General features: G+C 46.0%; 1 protein-coding gene across 14 annotated transcripts in view; it reads left to right on the forward strand.

The window, feature by feature from the left end:
• RNF216 (ring finger protein 216) overlaps positions 1–27,934 on the forward strand; it is a 77,807-nt gene that overhangs the window by 2,605 nt on the left and 47,268 nt on the right. For 3 of the 14 annotated variants that reach the window (XM_027683687.1, XM_027683684.1, XM_027683683.1), the window contains 12 exons: positions 12,178–12,306; positions 13,427–13,563; positions 14,559–15,407; positions 17,055–17,131; positions 20,423–20,525; positions 21,386–21,550; positions 22,538–22,652; positions 22,935–23,074; positions 24,009–24,059; positions 25,017–25,154; positions 26,385–26,533; positions 26,980–27,058. In XM_027683687.1, coding sequence (XP_027539488.1) covers positions 12,240–12,306; positions 13,427–13,563; positions 14,559–15,407; positions 17,055–17,131; positions 20,423–20,525; positions 21,386–21,550; positions 22,538–22,652; positions 22,935–23,074; positions 24,009–24,059; positions 25,017–25,154; positions 26,385–26,533; positions 26,980–27,058 — 2,070 coding nt within the window. In that variant the 5' untranslated portion in view covers positions 12,178–12,239. Of the gene's footprint in view, positions 1–4,920; positions 5,151–6,528; positions 6,645–7,845; positions 7,950–8,067; positions 8,194–12,177; positions 12,307–13,426; positions 13,564–14,558; positions 15,408–17,054; positions 17,132–20,422; positions 20,526–21,385; positions 21,551–22,537; positions 22,653–22,934; positions 23,075–24,008; positions 24,060–25,016; positions 25,155–26,384; positions 26,534–26,979; positions 27,059–27,934 lie in introns of those variants that run through there. The other 11 variants (XM_027683676.1, XM_027683672.1, XM_027683673.1 and 8 more) reach the window with 8 other exon arrangements.

Consider the following 27,934-nt stretch of genomic DNA (forward strand, 5'->3'; position numbering starts at 1 on the left):
TGCAAACAGCAGGCCCTGGAAGAGCAGTTGGGGCAGGTGTTCTGGGTGATAAGGTACATTCTGGTTTCCAGTGGGGTGCTGGCAGCCTGTTCCAGGGTTGGAGTTTCACGAGCTGCCTCGGAAGTCCAAATTTCTGGGTAGAGCAGTGCTTTGTCTGCCTGAGAATGCAGTGGGCGTTCCTGCCGCCGGGAGCTGCGATCGCTGGCAGCGTGACTTGTGCTTTGAAATTGGACACAAATCACCAAAAAGTCCTGTGGCAAAAATAGGTGGAGCGAGCACGCAATTCCGGGGACTCCAGCACAGCTGGAGAGAGACAGGAAGCACATCCCAGGGGCCAGGAGCTGATTAACAACCGGGAGTAGCACAAACCCAAGTGCGAGAGATGCGGAGCCCTTCGGGTGTTGTTCAGTGCCTGCTGGAAGAAGCTCCCATTCATTAGCTTGGAATGGGTGTCTTATTTTTATTTATATCTTTTTATTGTGAGTGGTTTACTGTGTCACGGCGCTGGGTGTTGGGGCTTGCCACTGGCTGCATTCTTTCTGGGACAGTCAGAACTGCGCCGCTAATTCCTGTCACTGGAATTTTGGGGATTTTTACAGATGGATTTGGTGTGGAGATATTTTAAGCCTCCATTTACATTATTGAATTCAGGCATCACTGTAACTACTTAAAGGCGAGGCAATAATAGTCTCAGAGGTCTGTGTGTGCACTGAAACAATGGTGTGTTTTATTGTTGTGGTAGATGGGTGGGCTTTTTAAGCTGCTCCATGTAACTGAGATTATTCCTGCTAGGATCTATCCCAGTGGGATAGGTGCCTTTTTAAATACAGTGAGCAGTGGAAGGTGTGAAACACATCTGCCTGCAGACTCCAGCTATCTCCCAGTAGCAGCACAGGAGATAACCTTATTTGTGTACTGACTGGGAGTTCCTGTGTGTGAAGTGGGGCTGAATGATGTGCTGACCAACATTAGTCTGGAGTAGTTTTGTTTTTAAGCAGGTTACTGGAATGGGGAAGTCTGGGAAATCAGGGAGGAGTAGGCAGAGAAAACAGGAAAAGAGGGGGGAAAAGCCACTTAGCAGCATCCTGGTGGCTTGAATAAGTTACCCTTGCCAAAGCACTGAGATGTGAGATAATAAGGAATGTTTCACTGAGCTGGGACAATCTCGTGCTCAGCAGCCTTCATGTCACTTTTATAGAATTTCAGGCTTATTTTGGAATATCTTGGGAGTGATGTTTTTCCTCTGGCTCAGTGCATAAGAGCCTGCAGTGGTTTAAAGTTTGTAGCGATCCTTGAGAAAGCTTAATTCCCGAGGACAGGAAATGATATTCCCTCTGAATGACACCTCTCTCCTAATTACCAGCCCCGCTGTGGTTCCCTCCCTGTGTTCATGAGGGGAACTGTCAGTGCCTGATTAAGTGGAAAAAGCATTGGGCTTTGGGGAAGGATTTCAACGCAGGGCAGCTGCTGCCCCGAGTCATGGTGCCACCTCCCAGTGTTCCTGATCCAGGTCAGGGGGAATTTAAATTAAATGTGACTTCCTTGCTGGCTTTGGGGAGCCTCACTCCTGTGCTGGTGCTGATGGTGCCTGGCTGCTCCCAGGGTGAGTTTTGGAGGCTGTGGTTGTCACTCGTAAAGAGAAGCAAAGTTGTTGAGCTGAGATAAAACTGGGAGTGAGTGCATGTGGATGTCAGGGTGACCTGAAATGTTTTCAGTTGGCTTGGGTGGTGTTGCTCACCCTCGGCCTGCTCCCCCTGTAAGGAGGCCAAGCTACTGTTTGCATTATTCAGAGAAACATTTGGACAGGATCTGTAGAGTCATCACGTGATACTGCTCTGCAGTACAAGGTGATCGGGATTCGCACTAGCTGGAATCTTTGTATGGGGAAGATAAGGATTGAAAATGACCTCTAGTAATATGTTCTGTCTGAAGCACTCCTTGCACAAGGCTCCTGTGCTGCTTTATCCAGACTGACACGCTCTTACCAAGCTGTGGGCGCTGCTCCTGCTGTTCCTTGGAGGAAGGGAGGCAGAGGTTGGTTTGTTGCAGTGTTTGCAAAACCGGAGTTAGGAACAGATTTACACCTCTACTTCCAGATCCCATCCCAAAGACAGCATGTGTTTTGACATTTGATAGAGGGGGGAGGGAAAGCTCTCCCTAATGCTTCCTGTACATCAATTTTTACCTGAAGGCTGGTCATGGAAGGAGCATTGGCCCAGGTACCCCTGGCAAGTACAAGCTGCTGTTGGCCGAACATGTTGGGCTGGCAGAGGGAAGGGGCAGCAGTGCTGACAGCTGCCTGCAGCACAGCCACAGTGCTGCTGAGGGCTTTCCTCCTCTCCCTGCTCCGCCATCATGTGCTGTAATGCAATTTGAGGGAGATGACAGCAGCAGCATAATGGGGAGGCAGGAAAAGCAGCTTTCTCTCCCTTTCAGGAAACCAGCAGCACAGGGCGTTTCATCCCTCCCCTGCTGCTGGGATTTCCAGCTACAGATGAGCAAGACCCGTGAGCAGTAACTTGGCTATTGTAAATAGTTTGTGTCCTCTCTGTGGGTTGTTAAACCAGAATCCTATTGTAGTGGAGAAGGCTTCATTGTGTATCTACTGGGAGGTACCCTTGGATCTGCCGGGACTAGCACAGACCAGCTTGCAGCGGCTGGAACACACCTTTTCCTTGGACACAGTGTCAGGAGGGTGCTCCTCAGCTGAATGGGCTGGTGTTTATTTAGCACTTTGCAGCTGTTTTTACTCACCCTCCATCCCAGGTGGTTAAATAATCTTTCTGATATTGCAACACCCAGGAAAGAATTTCTGTTCTGCTGTGTGAAGGCTCAACCCAGTGTTGGACACTTGAGTGCGATGACTAAGGGTGGGCACAGGACTCGCTGCCTGCAAGCCGTGTGTCCTTGGTGAAAGTTCTGATTGCAGCCTGGGCAACCCCTTGGCTGTGGCCTGTGATGGTTTTTGTGTCTTGTGTATGCAAAATGTTTGTTTGCTTTGGGATGATATCGTTGGGTACCTTGCAGCCTTGTGAATTTGTGTGACTGTGGACCTGGAGAGTTCACGTGCAGTTCTTCTTCCTTTGCTTTTTAGCTGATAATTCACTCATTCGTGAACTTTACTAGTCTCAGAAGAGACTCATGCTGGAGGTGGAGCATCTCTAAATCCGGCCACAATCTAATTTCACTGTTCTCAGTTCTGATATAGTGGCACTTGCCTCAAGTACAACCTCTTTGCTTTTCTGCTCTTTTAGCCCACTCTGCCTAAACCCCACAGTGGCACTGCCATGTGATGTGGATGAAGTCAGGCTGGACAACTGTCGTGAGCCTGGAAGGCTGCCCTGGGTTTTCACTGCTGAGAGCTTGCTGGGATGGAGTTGGCCACAAGGCTACACGTGGCTGCAAACAAAACTAAACCTGGTTTTACAAAAGCTGCTGCCACCCAGCTTGAAAATCTTTTGACACCTGGTTATCTGAGGTGCTGAAGCAGCAAGGACACAGTAGCAGTTCTTCTGTGGCAGTGCTTCTCCTGCTGCAGTTGTTGGGTGCAACAGGCAGCTCATTTTTTTACACTTTCCAGCAGAAATTGGTGCAGAGCGTGGCCTTACTGCCTGGGTGCTGCACCTGCCTTACAAGGTATCTGTTGGTATTTTACTCAGTAAAAAAGGCTGTTTAACCCTTGTTTCACTGTGGAGTGAGCTTGGCCTGTTGGCCCAGTGTGGCTCTAAACTGGCTCTTATACATATTTAAACCTATCAGTTTATTGTGTAAAAGCATCTTTCAGAGGCAGTTCCTGACCTTGGACTAGGAGCACGTGTAGTTTGAGTGTTAGTCAGGTATTGGCTGTGCCTGCAGTTTAAGATCTTCTCCCTGCCTTCAGTTTATTTTACCATCTTAATTCTGTTCTCCCACTTCCACTATGGTGGATATGTGAGGAGAGAAGGTATCTGATCTGAATCCTACAAAAACATTTTCCAGGGCATTTCCTTTCAAAGCTCTAAGAAATGCTGGAGGAACTGTGTAAGAGGAGGAGACAAGCCATGGTGTGGGAATGTGACCATCTTAAGTAGGCATTGCAGTGGAACCCTTCTGACTGTGAAGCCACAGCTTCTGGCCACTGACCTTTGGAATTATGGCAAGTGCAGGTGCTTAACACGGCTCTAAAAAAAGGGCATGGCTGTAATAACCAGAGTATGTGACCTGTGAGGTCACTCTTTCTGGAAGTCCCTCTCTCTGGGATGTTTGACACCTGGAATGGTCGGTGGCAGGCTTTGAAGTCAATACTTCTAAAAGCACTGTGCAGATTGACACCAACACCTTCCTTTCAGCTAAGGTGGGCTGCTGCAGTCAGTTGGGTTTTTTCCCTCCTGTGCCACCTCAAGGTCAAGTCTCAGCTTTTGTGTTGTCAGCAGCTTTGTGAATGAGGTGAGGTGTGCTATGCTTGAAAGCAAAGTTTCTTGTGATAGGGGATATTTTTGTATTTTTATTTTAAGTGTGACCTGCACCCTTCTTTCTACATTTGTTCCTCGTGGTTTGTTATGCCTTTTTTTTTCTTTTTCTTTTCTGAAGCACAACTTCCCAAGTGCAGTTTAGGTGGTTTCCAAAGTTGGTCTGCTGGGCAGCCTCTCAACATCCAGGATGCCATCACATGCCTTTGTGATTTTAAAGTCCTCTGGTACTGGAACTAAACCTGACTCTGTGCTTTCCAACCCTCTTGGCTTTGGTCTAGTTAGTCCCTCGCTGCTGCTTTTCACAGCAGTTTGCTGTTTGTGTGCAGCCTGGCTCTCCCTGCTCCCAGTGCCCCTGCAAACAGGGCTGTGAGCAGAGCAGGCTCTGTGTGAATGTCAATGCCACAGCCTGTCCCAGTAGCCTTAAATCCCTTATTTCTGTTTCCTCTCCAGTGAAAAACAGTGCTGAGATGGTAACCTGAAGGTTCCTGAAGACGTGCATCCAACTTGTTAAATAACTGCTTAAAAGGTTGCACTTGGACTTATTTGTTCTGTTAAGCCTTTTAAAGTGAGATTCAGGACACCTTAAAGAAAAGACAAAAAGGAAGAAAAACTACTGAGGATTTGGAGAGGAAATGCTTTGGAGAGGAATCCTTTCTCCTGGAGAGCTCTGTGAAGTACAAGTAACAGAGGAGCACTCTGGTGTGTACCCTGGGGCACACAGGGCATTTCTCCTGTTCTTTTCCCCGTGGCTGCTGGGTTTGTGGGGAAGGGAAGGCAGCTGCAGTGAATGCTGTGTGGAGCCTTGACAGGTACGTGCAGCTCCTGGAGCTGTACGTGGTGTCTGAGTCAGGGCGCTGCTCAAAGGACACGTGAATTCAGGGAAAGAAAACTGGAAGTAAAACTTGCTCTGGAAGCGACAGAGCTGCAAGTCACGTGGCTTCACGTGCCCTTGCATTCATCCCCACCCTTATACCACAAAATCAGAATAAATCAGTTCTTTAAAATGATGGTTTGGGAGACAGGCTGTGAGCCCAGCGAGGCCGGGTTTGTGTGTATGTGCTGTAGCCAAGGGCTGAGCTGCTGGTGCCTGAGTTGTTGCTTGAACATGAAATGCCAAGCTGGCACCTGTGTTTGTGATGTGGGAGGGAGGTTTTGGATTTAGGGGATTATACTGGATGATCTTGCACATGCCAGAAGGCAGGCAGAGTACTGCCCTTTACAGGAACTAGCTGCAGGGATGCCTCTTCCTCTCTCAGAGCCTTGAATTTTCACTTTGCACCTAAAATGAGCCACTCAAGGCGATGGCATTAACTCTCCTTTCCAACCAGACTTTGTAAATTCAACTTTTTTCAGGACTCAGTTTGATAGGAGAGGCAAATGACTGATCCAGAGTTCTCCACCTCTTGTGCAGAGAGTGGTTTTTTGCATGTATCAAAATGAGGAGTCTCATGCTGGTCAGGGAGATGTGATGACACAGAGCCCTTCTTTTGGCAGGACTGACAGGGGTCGTGGGAAGGCACTCAAGTGTCCAGCTGCTGACCTTGATGCCAGTCACCAGGGAATAGCTCAAAGGAATCTGAAACTTTCAGTTGAGTTGCCCAGTTGTGAAAAACGAATGCAGCTGTTTTAAGACATTGTACATTTTAGAGAGGAGCTCACAGAGAAGAGATTTTGCCAGAAAAATGCAAATATTTTGCAGGTTTGGGGAGGAAAACTGGTGTCAGTGTATGTGGCCCACTGTTAGGTGAATTAGGTAAAACTGGGCAGATTGTTTTCCTCTTGTACTTTGTGGTTTAGGTGCAATAAAAATGGTGATTTGGTGCTTAAAAAAATATTATTAAGTGATACTGTGACCTTAATGGAATGATGAAGGTTGATATGAAGTCTTGTGATGTACAGGCAGCCAGGATATTTCCTGTAAGTCCTGAGTGGAGTTACAAAATGAGGAAAAATTGGTTGGGGTTTTGAAGCCAAGTAATCTCTAAATATCTGCTCTCTTGATTGCTCCTGAGTAAGCAATTCTCATTAGTCTGCAGCAGTGACAGATAGATGTGGCTCATCCCCTGTTAATCCACAGACCCTCTCACATCAGGGTTTCCTGATGTGATCTGAGTATCTGCTGCTGACTCTGCAGTGACCAGTGGTGAGCCTGGGTGGAAAGAACATTTCTTCCTTCAGTGCTTTTCTTCCTAGGTAAGAAAGGGTGAGGAATAGGGAACTATTCCTCTGGAAGCTCTGGTTGCTTCCAGAAAAGCTTGAAGGCTTCATCCCTCTTGTCCCTCTTCATCATGTCCATCCCTGGAGCACTGCTGCTGGAGCCAGTTATGGTGCTGCTGTGGCTGCAGGAATAGTGGCTGCTCTGCTGGGCTGCTTTCTGAGCTGTGTGTGTTGACCAGCTTGTCTGTGTGGGGAGGTGAACATTCAGGTTGGATTTACTTGCCACAAAACTCTTCTTATGTTATCTTGTCTTATGTTTTGGTGTGATAACATCAGTTCTCTGGCTTTCTGCAGTAGAACTGTGTTACCTGGCTCTTTTTATTGTTCTCTTCAGCTTCTGTTCCCTGATTTTTCTCAGATCTCAGGAATCCTGTCTTCTCAGAGAGTGTATGTGTGTAAAATCACTTGGTAAACCAAGCCGGCTGCTAATGTGGGAGACACTTTGGGAGTGTTTTATAACTCACCAGCCAATTCTGTTGTTAAATGATATTCTGGCATGTTGTCCCCCTTTAGCAGATGCTACAGGTCCAAAAATTGGTGACAGAGCTGCATGGATGGAGTTATCTTAAGTCTACCCCTCATCTGTGCTCCTAAGAGGAGCTTTTGTGTGACATCTGTAGCAGGTTGTGCTCCTGGAAACCAGCTGATCTTGCCTGTGAGCCACTGTCCACACACTTGCTTTCAGAGGCCAGGCTTTTGGGCTGGGACTAGAGCTTTTTCTGCTTAGAACTGAGCTCAGAACCAAGCAAACCTTCTGGCAGGAGCCCTGGTGCAGCCCCCTGTTAACCTCTGGCTCTTTGGGAAATGCGATGCTGTGGCCGTAGCTGCCTTGGAATAGCAAACAGGACTCGTTTGTGCCCAGCAGTTCTTGTTGGGCTTGTGATCAGGAGATTTCTAATTTTTGCTTGGGATGATGCTGCTTAACATGATAAACCACTGTTAAACTCTCCCTGCTTTTGCTCAGTGACTCTTACAAGGAGCAGCCCCCAGCAAATTGTGAACCCTTTGAAATATTTCAGTGAAATGCTTGACAGCAAGTCAGGCTGGTTTATTTCCCTTCTGTTGTGCCTTTTTTTTTTCTTTTTTTTTTTTATTATTTAAGGACTGAATTTTTAGCTTTTCATTTTGCTGGTTGTCACAAGCCATGCATTATTTAAGTAGCTTCTCTTTGTTTTAGCAGCTTGAAACGAGCCAGGAATTCACCTTGCTCGCAGGCTACCAGCAGACACGTTTGCTGCCCGCAGGCACAAAGTAGGAGTTGATGCTCTTCTGTCAACGTAGGTGAGCAACAGTGGTATTGCTGTGTGGGGGAGAGGCTAAAACACAGTGATTTGATGTTGCTGACACCTCTTTCAAGTTGCTCTTTTTTTTTTTTCCCCTCTCCCCCTTGTTCGCTCAGGATCTTAATTCCTACCTCCCCTGCAGTGCTTTCTGTCTGGTCCTGTTGCCTTGAGCTGGAGCCAGGAAAGAACACTTTGAGTCTAGTCCCATCTTGGGTATGTGGGAGTTCAAGATTTCAAATGCTGTAAGTGGGGGGTAAAATACATTACACTGTAAGGAGGGGGGGGTCTCCCCTTGACTGTCGCTTTAAATTCCAGCACCATCTGAGGATGCACAAATGTGAGGTGGAGGGAGCAGATTTGAGTTCTGCTCCAGTTACTGCAGCCCAGAAACTCCTCCATATACCAGGAGATTAAATATATGCACAGCACTGATGGTGCCTATTTTTAGGTTAGGCTAAAAATATGTAACGTGGTGTTTGAAAGGATTTTGCCTGGGTTTTGGAAATCCTTGTGTAAGCATTCTGTGTGCTCCCGAGACCTGCTTCACCTCGTAGCAGCTGATCCGTTAAGTCATAGTAGTGGTTGGGACCAGTGGTTTTGTGGATTATATTTTTGCATGTTTGAGGAGCTTGTCGGGAAGTACATGTGACTTCAGCTGTCAGTCTGAGGTCTAATCAGTTCAGAGAACTGTTACAGGTAAATCCCTGATGGTCGCTGGTTTTCCCAGTAGCTGTTCTGTTAATGGGTCCTTCTCTTCTCAAACTGCTGTAGGAAAACCCATAATGGGGAGGATTTTATTGCCTGTGCAGTGAAATAACTTGGATGTGCAGCATCAGAGGGTGGTTGGGCACTGAACAGGCTCCCCAGGACAGTGGTCATGGCCCCAGGGCTGCCAGAGCTCAAGGAGCATTTGAACAACGCTCTCAGGCACAGGGTGGGATGGTTGGGGTGTCCTGTGCAGGGCCAGGAGTTGGACTGGATGATCCTTGTGGGCCCCTTCCACCTCAGGATATCCTGTGATTCTGAGTCATGAATATGTGGAGTAATATGAAAAGTGGAGGTGAAATTGGGTGGAACCGGGTGGTCTTTGCTGCACTGTCAGTCTTAGAAGTCATGATGAGTTTTGTGTCACCTGGATACTGGATAGGATTCCAGTCCCAAATCCAGCTTGACATACTGTAGTGCAGGTGGGAGCCTTTTAAGAAAAAAAAGGAAAACTAAAAAGCTTGCAAAGTGTTTATCTGGCTGCTGCCAGGTCCTGTGCTTTTAAAACAGTTCTAGTTTCCTGTCCTTGACTGTGTTGCAGGAAAGCTGATGGGCATGTTAGAGCTTGCTTATAGGTAGCCTTATTCTTTACCTATAAATAGGCACTGAAATCACTGAGGTAGCATGGAATAGCTTCTTTCCATCTGTCTTCCTTGCTTTTTTATTGTTGTTTATGTAGGGCAAGACCCCAGGGTGGCTTTGATCTTGTTACTTCACATTCTTGGCGGCCTGGTGCTATAAACATGAATAAACTTCTTATTCATGCCACTAGATGGAACTGGCCCATGCTTATAGATATTTGTTTAAACTTCAGCTCTGTACTGAGTATTGACAAAATGAATTGCTAGCTCTTGGTGGAAGTTTGGCTTTTACCCTCAAAGCAGGGCTTTATTAAGCTCCTTGGGTTTTTATTCAGTCTGTTTTGAAGCAGAAAGAATTGCCAGTTCTTTCCAGGCTTGGCTCTTTTTTTTGTTGCTTTGACTGTGTATACTGTTAATACTATTTATTATATTCCTGCTTTTAAGCCACCATGAGTCTGTTGGTGATGTGTGCACGTTTTTGTCTTGTATGAGAGGGTAGACAGTTCTTTTGTCCCAAATTTAATTTCAGAGTATTTCCTGTACCCCTTTCTCAATGCTGAAGGTTGAAGTGTGCAAGCTCCTCTCTACAGGATCGGAGTAGCTTTTAGAAAATACAACCTTAACGTGTCTCGTGGCTTATCCATCATTCCTGGATGTGAACAGCTGGGGTTTAGCCAGCATTGGACAAAGCACCACTTTGAGCTGTTTGGGAGAAGATTTTTTTGGTGGCTGTGCTGAGCACTTGCAGTGTCGTCCCACCCTCGTTACGTGCACGCCCGGCCCTGCTAATGCACCACGTGTCCCTGAAGGGGAGGAATATCCAACCACTTAGCTCTGCTTGGAGCAGATCCGAGCAGACACCTGTCCAGCCTCTGTCTGCACTGCTTGATGCTGTGAGAGCTGATTTGTGGCTTTCACAAATGTCCTTGTTCCTCCCCAGCCAGCCTGCAAGTGCTGCTTCGCAGTGTTTGCTCGGTGACCTTGGCCACGCTGGTCCCATCTGTGCCTCCATTTCTCCGTATTTTAAATGGCAAGAAGCGTGTTGGTTTTGTTTGCTAAATGACTCAGAGGGCTAAGGATGGAAGAGTAATAACACAGGACTAGGTGGTAGCTATTCCTGAGCACCAGGGAAAATACAACTGTAATAATGTGGGTGTGACCTTTTAGAAAGGCCAGGGTTTTCACCAAGCACACTTAGTGACCCAGCTCTCAAGCACCTGCCTGCAATGATGAGAACAGTGCTTTCATGCCATTCTGGCAAATAAAGTAAGATTTATTTCTCCTTATAAGGCAGAAGCTGAAGAACCTGGTGGAAATGCTGCTGAAATCTTGCTTTTCAGATGCTTTCAAAGCATCACTGTACCCATGATAATCTTGGAGTTGCTTGCTGGGACGAGGGTGTGCTACTGAGGTCTCATGGCTCAATACAAGGGTGGTTGCATATTTGTGGTAATGCTGGTTAGAAGAGGCCTCTGCAGTTCCATCACCCAATGTCCCACTAAATCCCATCACCAGTACAGGGATCAGGTGAACACGGCTGTTTGTAACCAAGCCTTGAAACCTCTCTGCTGGAGGTTCCCTCTGGGGAAGGCTGCTTCAGGCACTGAGCTGAGCTGCTGGGCTTTCTTAAGTGCTAAATTATACATTTTTATTTTTATTATTGTATCTTGTGCATCTGAACTGATTTCTTCATTTTACTGCCCTAGCTGCAACTCCTGTTCCCTGCAGGGGATATTAAGTAGAATTACTGAGGAGGAATTTATACTGCTCTTGTGTACTAGCAAACAGGATTTTATAAGCAGACCCATCATTTTCTTCCAACTTATGCATCAGTAAATATTTAATAGTACAGATTCCTCTGTGCTGCAATAAGGAGATGAATACTTTTCAATAAAAAGACCTTCTTCATTCTCCTTCCAGTGATCAAATTGTGCTCAGAGTTTCTGCATCTGTTCAGCCTCTCCATGATAGGGATTGAGAGCTATAAGCTGACAGAGCATAAAATGGAAACCTCCTGTTCAGGTTGCAGTGATTCCTCTGCCCCTCTAATCCTGTTTGGGAGCCTCTGGTTCATTGTGCCTCTCTGAGAACAGGCTGGGGTAGCAGCGTTTAGTCCCAAAAGCTCAGTCCTGTGAAGGAACCTGATTCCTGTCATGTTCTCCTTTCTGGATTGAGAGCAGATGGTGTATCCTGGAATTGGTACCAAACGCTCACTGTAAATCAGGGAAATCTCTTCTTTAGGATAGCAGATGGTGGCAGGAAAGTGTGCTCTGTAATGTGACTTGTTCCATACTGCCCTGCCAGGGGTGCAGCTTCCTTCTGCCATGCCAATAACGTGGGTGTTGTGGAAGTGAGCTCGACTTCACGGCATTAAGGATGACAGGGGTGGTTGTAATGACATCAGCTGGGATGTTTGAGATGCAAGTTTAGGTGGAGCTGCCCTGTGATTGCTCAGGCAAGGGGCTTTTGCCCCTCTCACCAGTTGATGGTGGAAGGAAAACTGCTGTGTGGGTTGGTGCATCAGGGTTTGGACTTATTGGAAACAGAAGATCCATATATGGAGAGGGGTCGAGTCCTATCTGGACAGAACTGCATCTCTCCTCACTTTGTGATTGCACAGCTGTAAGAAGCTTCATGTCTTCTCCAGAGAAGCTTCTCGGGCCTGATTGCACTCTTCAGTTGACTTTCTTAACTGTTGGAACAGAAGACAGACATGTCTGCTCTTAGAGAAGGGGGTACAGAAAAATATCCTCATGACGAGACTGAGCTGGGAAAGCCAGGAGAACCCCCAAAATGTTCTAGTGGCCTAGTCTTGAGGAAGTCTGCTTAGGGTGCAGTTGAGTTTGCCTTACTCTCTCCTGGTTTTATTTTACCTTCTAGTTCCTCATGTGAGCCTGCCTGCCATGCCTGGGCACTGACACTTGTGGGTACAGCTGTTTAAAATGGCAGAGAGAGGTGGGAATGAAGAAGTGATTAACTTGAACAGCTTCCGCAGTCACAGAGGAAAAGGTGAGTACTGAGTTGTGCCTATTTCCAAAACTCTGCTTACAACCAGCAGGATTCAGAGTCACTAAACTCTCAGGAGTGCCATTGCTGGGAACTGCTGGTGGTGTGTTCTGTCCTGTCACACGCTGCTCTGTTACACTGACTTAGCCACCTCCAGAAAGCTCTTTCATGTTATGCAGGCATGCAAAATATTTGGCTCTTGTCTTTCTCATGTTGTACTGCCTTAAGGGAGATTGCTAACTTCGTGGGAACACCATGTGGAGGTGTTTCAGCAGATCCAAGGAGGATCCATCCTCCTGAGGTCCCCACAGGAGAGAGGCTGGCTGTGTATTTGTGCCCTCATTGGGCTGTGTGCATTGGCACCTGTTCCTCCAGGAGTGCAATTCAAAGTGATGCTTTCTCCATATGCCTGAAAGGTGATAAACAAATACTCATGCTAAAAAATACGCCAAAACTTGTCAAAATTGAGGAAAAGCTTAGTTGTATGTTCTCTCTATAGTACAGAAACCCTGTTTCTGCCTTGAATATATCACTTGTGTTCAGTAGCATCTATATTCCACTCTTGACAAACCTTGAGGGACAAGGTTGTCATCTAACAGAAGGATATCTTCTGCACCCACAGCCACAGGCCCTATCTCAGCCCTGCATAAGGTACTCCTGCAAAGTCTCACTCTTCCAGAAGAGGCCAAATTGCACAGAGAACCTTATCTCTCTGCTAAAATGCTCTGCACGTTAGTAAAAGAAAATGCAGTGCCCCCGAGGTACAGAAAGTTCAGGATTTCTCTGCAGAAGTATGGCTTGTTCAGAGTAACTTCTGCAGCACCTTGACTTGTGCTGAAGTTTGGGATAGAAGACCCTCTTCATGAGTGCCAGTGACTGTTCCTGCAGGTGCTGTTGTGGTGAGCTGGGGCTGTGCAGGCGTTTTGCTCAGGGGCTGGGGAGGGAGGAGTGGCTGTAAGAGTAACTTGCAGAGGGATCGGTGACCTCTGAGTGCTTCTTCCCTGTTGCTGCAGTGCAGATGTGAAGATGGCTCTTTCAGGTGTTTTGGTACTACATGTGCCCTGTAAATTCCAGTTTTACCTTGAGCAAAGAGCTAATTTTAGCTTTACTTGCTGTTCTGCAGACTGGATAAACCACAGGGATGAAGGCCTTGTCACGATATCAGATTCCTCGGATGAAGAATTACCTTCGTCACTGGAAACGCCGGAAAAGCAGCAGCCTGAGGAAGATGATGATGATGATGTGCTCATCTTGGCAGAGGTAATTTTTCATTCTTGTAGTTGCTCTGCTTTGTTCATGGCCTGTATAGCTAAATCTTGTGCAAACATCTGATGCATTCCTCTGAGTCCTCTGTGGTTATAGCAATCTACTTAGGATGTCTGAAATAATGTTGAAATGATGGTGTTTGGCTGGCTTTATTTAATCATATTTGGGCACAGGGCAGGAGAACTAGACTGTTAAACTACATTGTAGCTAAAGTTCTACTTAACCAAGGTTGTAGCTCCCGTAAAGTTGTCTGTCTGAATCCAGAGAGGTGGTGTGTTGTGTAAGAGGACTTGATCTTCCATAGAAGGTGGGTTTTCAATCCATGCCTTGTTTGATTTATATATACACCTTGTATGCTTAACATTCCTCTATGCTATTTGCATTCATGTTGGGCTGTTGCATACACTTAGATTTTTGCAGCATTTCTTATCTATATTATCTTAAGAATGTATTCCGCTTTTGTATGAAATTAACCAAAAGCATTGAGAAAATAGGTTGCAAAGCTGAGCTTTCTGTTTCTTAGTTGAAAACAGTAGCAGAGAACACTCAGGCTCTGTTGGCATACAGCAGTCTTGTCTGCCAGAGGCAAGAATAAGGCCAGAGATTAATGTTTTGAGCTTTAGTTCCTGCTTGTTTAAATAAGTTGGTGAGAAGATAAATATGTCATCAGTTAGTTCCGTGTTCCCAGACTATTTTACTGGAAGGGACGTGGATACTGAGGTGAGCTTAGGAAATTGTTCCACTCTGAAAGTCCTGTGCATCCTCGGTTCTGCCCAAATTTTCTCTTAGCACCTGGGGACAGGCTGAGGATGGAGTTCAGTGAAATAAAGGTGTGTGGGTTGCAGTTTTGTGCCTTATTAAGCATCTTGCTAAACAGACTGTGTATCTGCTCCCCATCAGATGTTTGATTAGATGCAAAAGCATCTGGAACAAGGATTCTGACACGCAGACAGGAATTTCTGCTTACCACTTGTCTGTGTTCTTTTCAGATCCCGAAGCATCAGCAGCCTCTGCGTGCCAATGTCATCAGACCTGCTGCTCCATGGCAGGGTGCAAGCACTGGGGGAGAAGGAGGATCTAAAAGTGCTGCTGAGCCCTCGAGGAGCACAGATCTGCAGGATTCAGCCCTGCTGTGCCAGGGAGACGGGTATAATCACATGGTGGAGGGCAGTGCTGGACCAAGCAGGGATGAGAGTGTGAACTTTGCACTGCAGCAGCCTGGACCCTCTGAGCTTAATGGCCCCAGCTTTGAACTTACAGGTAAGCAGGAGCCTGGTCCAAGTTTGGTGCCACCAGTAAAGATGAGTCCACAGCCTCTAGTTAACACAGAAACTGTGAGTCTAGAGAATGCAGACCTTCCAGCACAACAGGAGGAAAAGGTGGAAGCCCAGGAATGGCGAGAGAACGTGGAGACAGAGCAAAACCTCGAAGGAACAGCTGCTGCAACCACCACAAACCAGGAGACCCAGGAGAACAGCCAGCTGCAACACCGGTACTTCCCAACGCTGGAAGACGAGCCGCGCGCTGTAGCAAATGGTTGTGCTCCTCAGCAAGGGCAGCCGGAGGCAGACCCAGGATCTTTGAGGGCTTATGGAGAGAAGGCTCCTGGGCCAGCCTTCCCCCGACCGGAGCCACAGCAGGACGGGATTCCAGGCCCTGCTTCTCCCCAGCCGGCGCATCCGCCCGAGGAAACGGGTCAGCAGGGAGGGAGGGACAATGAGCAGCCGGGCCCGGCCTTCCCCGCACAGGGCTCTCAGGAACTCGGCTCCAGCAACGTGCCAGAACAAGGAGCTGCTGGGCAGGAGCAGGACCTCACTGCGCTGCTCATCAGAGAGACAGTGAGTATTCCCAGGGCTCGTTTGCCTCCTGTGTGTGTGATGTTTTCAGGCAGGTTTTTCAAGGTGTGTAGAGTTTCACTTGCTCGGAGCACAGCCCTGGTGGCTCCAGCTGCAGATCCTTGTTGCTTTGGCTGGTGCTCAGCCATGCACCAGGTGAGGAGCATGTGATGAACTGTCTTGGAAAACTGTAGTTTGGGGTGCAATAACGTGGGTTGGTTCCCTGAAAGGCTTCTGCCCTCTTGGATCTGCTGGTTTGGTTTTGTTTGGCTGATTCCTAACACAACTCTGTAGAGCTGTTTTAGGAATGGATGTAAAGCTAACTGAGCAAACCTGAGACCCCAAACACTGGCAGAGGGATAGAGGGTGGGTTAGAGAAAGCTTAGAGACATGTGGCTGAGAACCATGACTGTTTTCAGCTGCCTCTCCTGCGGTAGTTTGGTCTGTGGCCAAGGGGTAATAGTTGCCCTTGCAGTGTGGATTTCCAAGCAGTAGCACTGAGGGATAAGATAACTGGACATGAGTCCTCATGCTGCTTATCCAGTAATGTTAACTCCACATGCTCCTTGCTGACTCTGCGTGTGAAGGTTGGCATGAGGGGCACTGGCTACTTAACCACCAAGAAGGGCACTTCTTATCCCTTGGGCAACATGGTGTAAATTTCAAAAATAAACCACAATAAAAATGTGGTGATTCGTGTGTCTAATGTTTGCACACTCCTCCCCTTGATTGCTAGGGAGGAAGGATCCCTCTCGATGCCTTAATGAGTATTTTTTTGCAAACAAGCTTATTCTACTGCATCTGTATTTTACACCACCCCAGCCCTTCCTAGTCTTCCCTCCACATCCCATATCTGATTCTACTTGGGAAAACTGGAGGTTGAGGAAAATATCTTTTTTCTATTTTTTTTTCTACTGCTATTTTTTTCCTAGCAGTCCAACAAAATTCAGTTCTTTCCAAGTAAGACCTCGTTGATCGGTGACTTTGTTTGAGATGGGTAAGAAGCTGCTATTGCATTGTCAGGGTTGCTTGACAACCCTGACCAGTCCAGTCTTGTAAAGCAAAATATCACATGGTGCAATCATTTGTAATACTTGTACAGAAACGTGAGAGAGAGCAGCAAAGAGTGTTCTCTGCTATGTGACAAATGCTGGGAGAGCCTTCCCAGAAATGCCAGTAAAGGTTTGTTGTCTGTCCTGGTCTCGTTGCTGGTGTGTCTGAGTGCTTTGGGTGGGTATTTGTGGTGTTGGTTTTTTCCTTTTGGAATGTTGTATTTCAGCACACAATCTGGAACTCCTTAAGGTCTGGCTGAAGGTAAATATTAGCTTTCCTTGTGTTGTAGGTCATACCTACGTGCCTCCCCTGCTTCCATCGAGTCTGAATCTCTCCTTAGGGCTCGTGGACTTTCACATCATTACCCACACTCTTCCTTTGAGAAGGAGCTGTTGGCAATCATGCTGTGGAGCAAAGGAAAGCCAGCAGCTTGCAGTACCCAGGCTGGATGGATATAAATGGTCTCTTGACCGTTTTGTCCCCAGTCTCAGGAGTGTGCCAGATAATTACCTATGAATCCCTGTCTTTGGTGCTGTTGCTACGTGTGCTACACAGCTCCTCAAATACCTACGTAACCTTTAGCTTTTCCTACTGTAGGAAGCAAGATTCCCAGATGTGACGAAGGAATATATTGAAGAATTAATCATCATCAAGAACTGCTATGACTTAAATGTGTAAGTACAGAGCCAAGAACCACACTGTGTCCTACAACCTGCAGCACATTTCCATGTCCACACCAGCCAGTGATGCTGTTCCAGAGCACATCCAGTCTGGGACTCAGCACTGCCTTGATGCTGCCAAAGAGCAGAGTGGTTTTGGTTTCTACTTGTAGTAGAGCTGTTCTTAAATACTCTGTAATTCTGATATTGTGCTGTAGCTTCTCTGGTTTTAAGATCATTTGCTAATTTAAAGATATTACATATAATTTAGTCTTATCTAATACTAGGGTTCTTAAAAAGGATGAGTATCAGGATTAAGGTGTTAAGATGACTTTTATAAAACATGGTATGAAGGTGTGTTGTTGAGTTCTGAGTTGGAGAAAATGGTTCCCTGCCTCTTCATTTCACTGGTTGTTGGCTTTTTCCAGGTGAAGCTAATACTGGCTTGGACTTCATTATTTAGTGTCATGATGTTGGCTTTTATCCCCTTTACTTGCTTAAGTAGCAGCGGTGCTGCTTGAGTTCTCTCACATCACTTTTTACAGATATAAAATAGAGCAAGCACGTTTAAGGGCTGGTAGGATTGGTTCTAGAGATCTACTGAAGTACTAATTTTGGTCAAACTGAGCATAAATATGAGCTAAGAAGTGAAATAAAAGGAGCTGAAAGAAATATCAGTGCGAGGACTGTTGCTTTCCAAATTACATTAACAGCTCTGGGATACCCTAGTGTTCATCACGCTGGAGATCTCTGGGAGTCATGTTAGAGTCAAAAGTTTAAAAAAAAAAGTGATTAACCTTATTGCTGAGTTGCATCATTTCCCTGCCTTTCTGGGTGCAGTTTGCAGAGCTGAGGAGCGAAGGATTGCGTGTGTTGGCACCAGCGGCACTGGGGGGGAGAGCGGCTTGAAGTAAATCACTTGTGACTGGTGTCTGATGCTTGGTGGCCTCTCTTTCTCTCTCTGCGACTGTCACTCCTGTCTCCAACACGTTATACAGGAATGAAGAATAGGTGTTGGTTGCCAGAGTATTCACTTGTATAAATCCAATGCCCTTTCCAGCTAACTGGGGCACTAATTAAGCGGTATTTAAGTGCGTGAGACTTAGAATTAGTTACTGGGCCATAAATAAGTTAATGGCAAGGAACTAAGGATGATCCCATCCATTGGGCATAGATTTCCTATTCTGCTGCTTTGCCTGTGTTGTGAAGTAGTGTCTCCAAAGTAGGGCTTGGTTAGAAAGTCATCAGGCTGTAACTTTTCTTGTCTTTCCAAAGTGCTTTCCCTGCAGTGGTGGAGCAAATTTTGGGCATCCATACCAAGGACTGGGTGCCCCTTGAGATGGATGGTTGTGGTGGGGCTGTAGAAGACCAGCAGGGCCATTTCTTGGGGCGATTGGTCTGTTGAGGTTGGGCATCTGGCTGCAAGACCCTCGCAGACTGTGTGAAAAAACTCATCTTTGTGTCCTGCGGGGATTTAGCGAAGCCTGATGGAATTAAATCGTACTATCGGCTTCTATCGGTCTTAATGTGTTCCTTCCCTTTCTGCTCCCGAAATCTCTTCTCTCCCATTGTGTGCCACAGACCCAGTGAGATGAAAAGGTGCTTCCAGGCTTCCCTGTAGGCAGCTACAGTGTCTGCTCAGCGGTGCGTTACCCACTTACTGGATGATAAAGATTTCTTCTCGATATTTTTATTCCTTTAACCAAACTATCTTTTGAGTTGTCACTGCAGCTTTTGTATGAGAACAAATGGGTCAAAGCACTGGTCAGCCTCGCTGGCAGGGACTCTTTGATCTCCACGGTGTGTCAAGCTGAATCAGGCTTGAAATATAATAAATAAGGGTGGCTGGGTTTGGGCAGGGATGAGGCTTTTAACCAGCTCTGTGTCCTGTGGTGCAGATATTAATGAACAGTGCCGTGAGTGTGTGTGGTTGTGCGCCCGGACCCACTTAACTAATTGTCAGACACTGAAGGTTAACATCCCCAAAAACCTTGAGTGTTGAAATGGCAGCGTGCAGGATAGTTCAAATGTATCCTGACCGTTTGAGCTGCGGTTTGAGCTCCTTGAAGTTGCCGTTGTGTTGAATTAAAACAGTTATCTTTCACCAAAGGGATGGGGGGAGCTGGGAGCTGAAAGCTATTAAATGCCCAGTGCCGAGATATTTTGTTGTTTTCCCCTCCCGAAATGATCGTCTTAAAACCCAACTGATGTGAAAGATAAGATGTGGGAGCTCCTCTTAGCAGGGTATCATCTATTCAGCTTTTGTGTGCGGGAGCATTCACACTCGGTCAAAAGCTTCTGGCTCAATATGTCAATACCTGATTAAGCAAAAAGAAATGCCCCTGCTTTGAATGTGAAAGCAGGGCTAAAGTAATCGTGCCTTGATAGTGGGTTAATGCTTCCAGCCAGTTCAGATTTCTTAATTAGGGCCTGATTTCTGACATCGGGAATGTAAATTAGCTGCAATTATGTCTTTGCTGCAGCCTAGCACCTTCTCATTCCAATAGTTTTACAAATGTTAATTGCTTGTCCTGGCTCCTTTCAGAGGGATCTTATTCTACAGCTGGGGAAACTGAGGAATAGCTTCTGTTACTTGACCCAGCCAGCACAGCTGGTTGGTGAGGGCTGAGAACAAACTGTGAGAGTCTGATTGAGCCCGACAGCCTGCAGCAGGCTGCCCTTTCAGAAGGGCTGCTGGGGTGTTTGTGGTCTCCAGCAATAGCATATTTGGAAACCGCTTGCTGAGTCTTTTCTAAGCTAAAATAGTCATTTCAACTACATTTACCTGACAATCATAACTATTTGTGATAGGACCTCAGGTATGCTGCATTTACAGGCTATTATGCAATTTTGTCAGCAATTTTAGTGATTATTTTCTGAGTGCTGTTCTCACCAGACCAGTTTCTACTGGAATTTGGATAACGCTGGTGTAATTTCAAGCTTTATTACAATGAAACCTGTATTCAGAGTGTGTATTGCATGCACACATAGTTTAAACATGTTTTTGTCACTGCTTTATTTGTGGAATCACAGAATGGTTTGAGTTGGAAAGGATCTTAAAGATTACCTGATTCCAGCACCCTGCCACAGGCAGGGGCACCTTCCACTAGACCAGGTTGCTCTGGTTGCTTTAATGTGATGGTAGATTGAGAATGGAGGCTTTAATTCAAATTTGAATCTGTAATATTTTGTTCAGGAAGACCTCAACCTTTCACCGGTTTTGCAGGGATTTTTAGGCTGTTTTTTCCATAGATGATTAATAGCTTACCCATACAAGCTTCACATATGTAAATTTTATCTTTTCAGACTTTGTAACTTTCTTCTGGAAAATCCAGATTACCCAAAGAAGGAAGGCAGAGTGGTTTTGAATCCCAGCAGCAGTCTGCTTGCCAGCCAAGATGAGACAAAGGCAAGTGAGAGGATCCTCATCCCCAGTGTGCCTCTGGGCCAGTCTGTTCAGCCTGAGTGGACCTTGGGATGTCTGGTTTGATTAGCGTGTGTTTGCAGAGTGCTTGACTGAGCTGTGCTTTCACAGGAGGCCCCTGGGCATGTTTAAGACGGTGTTAAATAGCAATAGTTAGTTGCTTGCAAGACGATTTCCAAGACTTTGCTGTGGCATAGCTGCAGTGTCTGCTCCTTTGCCTCCAGCGCCCGTCTGCCCTGCCTGTCACTGCCCCATCTGAAGTGTTCATTTTGATAACTGAGACAAGAATTCCACAGTCGTTCTCCCATGAAGTACCCTCGACCCTCAGGTCTCTCTTGGGAGGCCTTTAGGCATTGCCTTTTGGTCTCTCAACTGCGAATCTCCCTACAGCTGCTTGATTTTATTTGTTTTTAAAAGTCCATTTGACAAAAAAATTCTCTGAGCTTTGAGTATGTTGAAGTAGCTCTCTGTAGCCTGAGAGAGAAATGTTGGATACCCTTTTCTACCCTTGGAAGCATCTCTCAACCTCGAGCCAAATAAAGCTTCACCCTTTATAGTAGCCTAAATATTCCCTCTCCTTGCTGTCTCATGCAGCCACACACAATGGTTTAAAACTATATTTTACCTTGTGCAGGTCACCTACACAGACACACAGACCAATAGGCTGCACACCTATGCCATGCTCTGGTTATATAGGTGATTGTTATATGGGTGCTCAGAACTGGGTGCCACATAACCTGAATTTTGGGTGGTCTTGCAGAAGGTCCTGATCACTGAAAGAGCGATTTGGGGTGTTTTTGTGTGTGTTTATAGCAGCCTTTTAATCTCTTTCATTTTCTCCTTAGGTGCCTAAAGTGGACTACTTTGACTTTTCCAAACTTGCCCCCCTCGACCAGCGGTGCTTTATCCAGGCAGCTGACCTGCTCATGGCAGACTTCAAAATGCTGAGCAGCCAGGACATCAAGTGGGCACTGCACGAGCTCAAGGGACACTATGCAATCACACGAAAGGTTCTCCAGCTCAAGTCTGTTTTCCTTCCTAGGCTTATCTCTCATGTCTGCAGAGAGCACTGAGACGTCTTTTGCCTTACTGTACCATCTGCTAGTGTGTGATTATGGGTTTTATAATAATCTTCCTTTCCTTTTAAGAAGTTTTAATCCATTTAGCGGAGATTTTTGAAATTTATTGGCCAGACAGAATGCTGCAGGAAGTTTTTACTTTCTCTAATGGGAGAGCTGGGGAAACACTGTCTAGTTGATGGTGGGTGATGCATTAAACTGGGAAGTGTTCCCCTACGGTTGCTGCTGAAGTGCAGTATAATTGCCAATAAAACCCAGACATTTAGCTAAATCTTAAAACATTTAACTGCTGCTGTTAGTTAACTGACTGCATGTAATTGAAAAGAAGCCCAAGCCTCAATGTCCTGTTTCTTCTTATTATGACTTGTGGAATGAGTCCTGTATTCCACATAAGAGCTTTGCTGTGATGGAGATGCAAAGACACTTGTTTTAAGTATCAACAAACTGAATGTCAGTGTGGCTTCAGGCTTTTTACTTGGATCTGCTTCTCTGATACACTCCCCTTGCTTGAGCTTCTTTCTCTACTATTCCATGACTTAACTAAAACAAAAGCTTCTTGTCTCTTCACTTGATTGACTGAGCACTGAGTATTTTTCACCTCAGTTTTTTAAACAAAAAAACCAAACCCAGCCACAAAAAAAACCCAGACCAACTCTGTTTATTACTGCACTGTGATGCAAGTTATTAGATGAGGTGTTATGAAGTACCATTCAACTAGTTTGTTTTGATGGAATGATTACTTTATGAGTACATAACAAGGTGAGCAGAGGAAGGATGTAAAATTGCCTCTATATTGGCTGTTTGGCTTTTTAGTTTTTGGATCAGTCCTATGCCAATGTTTGTACTGTGCTTCAGCTTGAAGTGTATGCTTTTGCTTTCTTCCAGGCACAGGATTTAAGTCTGTCTGTTGTTTTCTAGGCCTTTTCAGATGCTATCAAAAAATGGCAGGAGCTGTCTCCCGAAACCAGTGGGAAACGAAAAAGGAGGAAAGAAATGAATCAATATTCATATATAGACTTCAAATTTGAGCAAGGTAAATGCCAAGCTGCCTGTGTTGTGTTCTCTGTTACTGTGAACAGAACTGGCTTGCAGCAGAAAGCACTGTTCTTAAAATGGGGATATGGTCCCAAAACAGCTGAGTTTCTGTCACTGCCTGGTATCTGTTTTGGAGATCCTCTTCATTAGTGCCTCTGCTTGGTACAGGGCTGTTTGAGATGCTGAAGTTACACAGCTGGTGGCAGGTGGAGGACGAAGGGTTTAAGCTTTGTTCTGGCTGCTCCATTCCCATTTCATTGTGCCTTTAACTCTGCTTCAGGGGACGTGAAAATTGAGAAGCGCATGTTCTTCCTGGAGAATAAGAGACGGCACTGGAGGTCCTATGACAAGCTCTCTCTTCTCCCACCGGTGCTGCTGGAGCAGGAATTCTATGAGCAGAAAGTGAAAGAGATGGCAGAGGTGAGTGATAGGAGCTGCTTTGATCTTCTGGTGCAAACAACTTCAACAACTGTCAAGGGTTTGGCCCTAAATGTGAAAATCTGTCTCTTACAGAAATTCAAACACTGAACCAAATATTGAATAACTCTGTTTGCCCCTTCCCTACCTGTTAACACATATGTCTCTTCCCAAGTAACTCAATTTTGAAGGAAAGAAGCCAAGCACAGAGTTTCATATTTACTTAAATGTGCAGCTGCTACTTGTGCAAACACCATTCTGGGCCTTTTTTTTGCTGCAAAGTGGTAAAAACTCTACTAACTAATTCTTTCCTCTAACTGCTAGCAGGCTTCTCTGCTGCTTTAGGGCTTGTAATTGCAGCTCAGTGGTGGTGGTGAGTAATGACCAGGCCCAAGGCAGGCTGTCCACTCACTCTCCCTTCCACAAGTTGGCAATCCTGTGGCTCCAGAACGGCTCATCCTGTGCTGAGAACTGTGTGTCTTGAAGCAGAACCCTGGAACACTTGCTTGTGTGTTGTCTTCCCCTCATAGGCTGAGGAAGGACTGAATTCACAGCTCTGCACCCACAGTCCTCTCTAAAGCAGCTCCTTGAAGATCCTTGTCTCTTAGGCAGATGGATAGTGTCTCCTTTGAAACACAAAGCTCATGTTTTCTGGAGGGGCCCGTTGGGTGACATCATCTCTGCCCGTGGAAACCTGAACCAGCAGCCCTCCATGATATAGAATTTAGTTCTTTGTTCTTGCTGCCTTTGCTTCTCCCATCTGTTTTAGCTGAATCATAAATAGCTTAATGGATTGGAGGGCTGGGCTGAGTGATGTTATAAGCAGACAGCGAGCCTTTTATGGTGGTTTGCAAGTCCTGAGATAATGTAAATGAGTGTAGAGTTTGGAAAATTGCTTTATCTGTTCTGTAAATACAGATGCACGTCTCTCTTACAGCATGCAGACTTCCTCCTGGCTCTGCAGATGAATGAGGAACAGTATCAGAAGGTCAGTATCTATAATGTGATCTATTGAGTTCACCTTATGCATAGACACTGTTTTGCACTTCTCACTTCACAGATTCTTTTGGCTTCTAGAATGGAGCTTTTCTGAAGCTGTATTTGCACTGTGCCGCTCTTGCTGAGCTGGCAAGACCTGTGTAGTGTGTGTTGGCTGGCTTTTAGGAAAGGTAGACAAGAGCTGAGGCCAGCAAGACAGTATTGATGCACATAATGATCTGTAGTAATTCAGCTTGTATCTGCACTGCTCAGAACAAACATTGCAATAGAATAGCACCAGGTTGGCTCTTGCTCCCACCATTATGGCTGTTTAAAAGAGATCCACTGCTGTTGGAGCTTGGCCGGTGGGAAGGCCTTCCTCAAAGAAAAAATTCTTCAAAACCTTGAAAATCAGGTCTTTGACTTCAAGAAAATTTAGAGAACACTGCAGCAGCTGTGGGTTACCTTTTTGGTCACAGTGCCCATTTCTCTTCGAACTTTGGAGAACTTTTTAGCAGTGGCAAGCTTCTCCACCCCTGCAGTGAAGAGGCCAAGACAAGGTCTCTCCAGGCAGATGGCAAATGTTCCTTTAGAGAGTAACAGATCCGAGCCTGGGTTTTCCCATGGCTGGTGTACACTCTGCTACTTCCCTGCCACTGCAGCTTCCCAAACCCAAGATGCTTCTCTGCCTGTGGGCTAAGAATTATTAATTACCATGTGTTCTGTAGCTTTTTGGAACCTGTCAAGCAGGACAAGTAGCTATTAAGTGACTTAAAACTGAGTTTCTGGTTGTGCTTCGGGAATTTTGACCACCAAACAGGATCTCTGACGGAACAGTGTGTATCTGTTGCTGGTTTTTAGGATTAATGCTGGCATTGTTTATGGCTTGCAGTTGTGTGTCTGTGTGTGTGTGTTGCTATAGCTATGGATGTTTTGATGCTGATGCTGATTCCTCTGGTGGCTGCAGGACGGGCAGATGATCGAGTGCCGCTGCTGCTACGGGGAGTTTGCCTTCGAAGAGCTGACTCAGTGTGCAGACGGTCACTTGTTCTGCAAGGAGTGCCTAATTAAATATGCTCAGGAGGCAGTTTTTGGCTCTGGGAAGGTAAGAATTTCACAACTGAACAAGGGGAAAATGGATGGATTGCTGTTGGGAGATGACAGTGCTGTTTGTTTCACATTGTTGCTTAAAACAGATGTGCTTCCCAGGAAATATTTGAATGGAATGGTCTCCTGAAATCCAAGTCGGTCTCACCATCACGCGAAGCCAACAACTTCACAACGAGATTGTTGCTCAGGATTTCAGTGTTACTGACCTCCATTTTTTGTGCTGTATGCTTAGCAACTTGATTATTAGGAAAACTTTCTGCAACGTTCATAGTAACAACAATAACTTGTCTGGGTTTTATTTTTCACTTAATAAACCAGTGGTATGTGCACAGAGAACACTTATCTCTCTCTTAACTTGGCTGGTCTCCTCCTAGCTGAGTGTTTATCCTTCATAATATCAATGTGATCCCAACTTAATTTGGGGGTTGGTTCCTCTATGGTACTACTAACCTTCTTAGCCTCTGATTTAGGTAGCAATTATCCTGGTACTTAGCTGAGCTATAAACAAGTCATTAGCCTGCGCTGAGGTAAATGTGCTCCTTTGCCTCAGGATATGATGCTCAAACTGTGGGATGCTGTTGTGCTCTGGGATCTGTTTCATGTAAATGTATAAACTGGCAGCTGTATTTTATATGACTTAATTGAAAAGAATGCACCATGCTGCTCGTGAGCAGAGTGCTGGTTCTCAGCAGAGAATGTACAGTAATAACGGGCCAAGACGTGGTCACAGTGGACTTGGAGTGAGCTGTGATCCCAGCTGTCAACAGCATCTTCATGCCCGGTGTTTGTTTGAGGCCTGGTTTGTTTAACTAGTCTTGTTCTTTCTGTAGTGAGCCCATTCTCTGGCAGTCATCTTGGGTAGATTTAGATTAGGTATTGGGGAAAAAAACTGGGGAGAAATCCTTCCCTGTAAGGGTGGGGAGGCCCTGGCACAGGTTGCCCAGAAAAGCTGTGGCTGCCCCATCCCTGGAAGTGTCCAAGGCCAGGTTGGATGGGACTTGCAGCAACCTGGGATAGTGGAAGTTCTCCTTGCCCAGGGCAGGAGGGTTGAAACTGGATGATTTTTTAAGGTCCCTTCCAACCCAAACCATTCTGGGATCTGCTGACTTAAACTCTTATTCTCTCTGAGCGAGGCTCTGCACTGGTGTATTTGGTAATGTTCTGGGTACTGAGTTTTGCTTTTTGCTTGTATCATACTGAACCTGAGTTCTCTTTCCAACCCCAGTCAGAGCTCAGCTGCATGGAAGGCAGTTGCACATGTTCCTTCCCCACCAGTGAGCTGGAGAAAGTGCTTCCAGAGAACATCCTCTGTAAATACTACGAGAGGAAAGCTGAGGAGGAGGTGGCTGCTGCCTGTGCAGATGAGCTTGTCAGGTGAGTGTCCTGCAGAGGATACTGCACTTACTGCTGTAGAAAATTGTTCTCTGAAACCCTAAATGCGTGCTGACTCTGAGATAGGCAGCTTTCAAAGAGCTGGATTATAAATTCAGGCTTCTGCCTTCCCAGGTCTGTTTTTATTCTGCCTTTGACTAGGAGCAGATTAAAATTCAATAGACTTGTCTCCCCCAAGACTTGCTTGCCAGCTCTGTGCTGATCCTCTAAATTACACGGTCAAAAGCAGTGCTGAGCATATAATATTTTGATTGCAAACAGGGAAGTGATCGAAGAAATATGAGCAAAAAGGCAGCAGTCAGCACATCCTGGCGACAGGCATTGGGTTGGCAGCCTTAGTAACTTCCACGCAGCTATTTGACTAAATCTGCTTTCAGCAAAGCTATGTTTGGCACTCTGCATTAATGGCATCTTATTTTGGGCTGCAGGTGTCCCTTCTGTAACTTCCCAGCTTTGCTGGACAACGATGTGAAGCGGTTCAGCTGCCCTAATCCCCGCTGCAGAAAGGTAATTGGGGGATATTTGCCATTTGGTCTCTTCTGGAGTGCTGGGCAGGAGAGCTGGGAGGACAACTCACACTTCCTAGCGGCAGATGAATGAATATCTCACGTGGCTCCACAGAGCAGCAGACAAAGTGTTTGCTGGATCCTACTGATAATCCCTCAGTGTGTGGCTGAACAGATGAATTTCAGGGCACTGTTGATAAGAGAGCAGGATTCCTGTCTTGTCTTGAAAGATGTTGGATAAAAGAGCTTATGGATGGTGCAGATTGTTGTCTTGCCTATATAGAAGTGGTTTAGGTGAACAAGGAACTGGATGTTTAAAAGTCAAAACCAAATTGTAATCTTTTATCTAATAAAACTTAGTTGAGAATGAGCTGAAACAGCCTTACATGCAATCCTTGAGGGAATTAGAATCTGCATTTTTCTTTCATATGGTTGCCTGAATAGAGATCCAGTTGGAAGTGACAGAAAAACTGACTGGAAGAGCTCGCTGAAATGTCAGCCATTCCAAGGGCACCAGATCTTTGTGCTCCTCTCAGTCTGCTAATGGCCATAACAGGAGAATCATCAGGCCAAGTGGGGGGATGGAGTGGGGGAAAACTTGCTGCTTCTGCACCATCTGTTCCGGGGAAAAACAGAAGCACAGAAATGTGTTTCTCAGTCTTGTGAATGTGTGCAGGACCCTTCTTACATTTCCAGTGAGCCAAGGCAGGGCAGGATCAGTGTTTGCCACTGAAACTACAAGGCCTCTTATGTGACTGTAGCCACAACAATGAATTTGATTTGGGGAACTGTCTGTCCCCCAGCAGAGATTTCTGCAAACCACTGAAATTCCTCTCAAGGGCTTTAACCCTACACTTGTAGCTGTCATAGCTTTGGG

Source organism: Neopelma chrysocephalum, unplaced genomic scaffold (assembly GCF_003984885.1).
Source record: "Neopelma chrysocephalum unplaced genomic scaffold, ASM398488v2 Primary Assembly neopelma1_65, whole genome shotgun sequence".
Taxonomy (NCBI): Eukaryota; Metazoa; Chordata; class Aves; order Passeriformes; family Pipridae; genus Neopelma; species Neopelma chrysocephalum.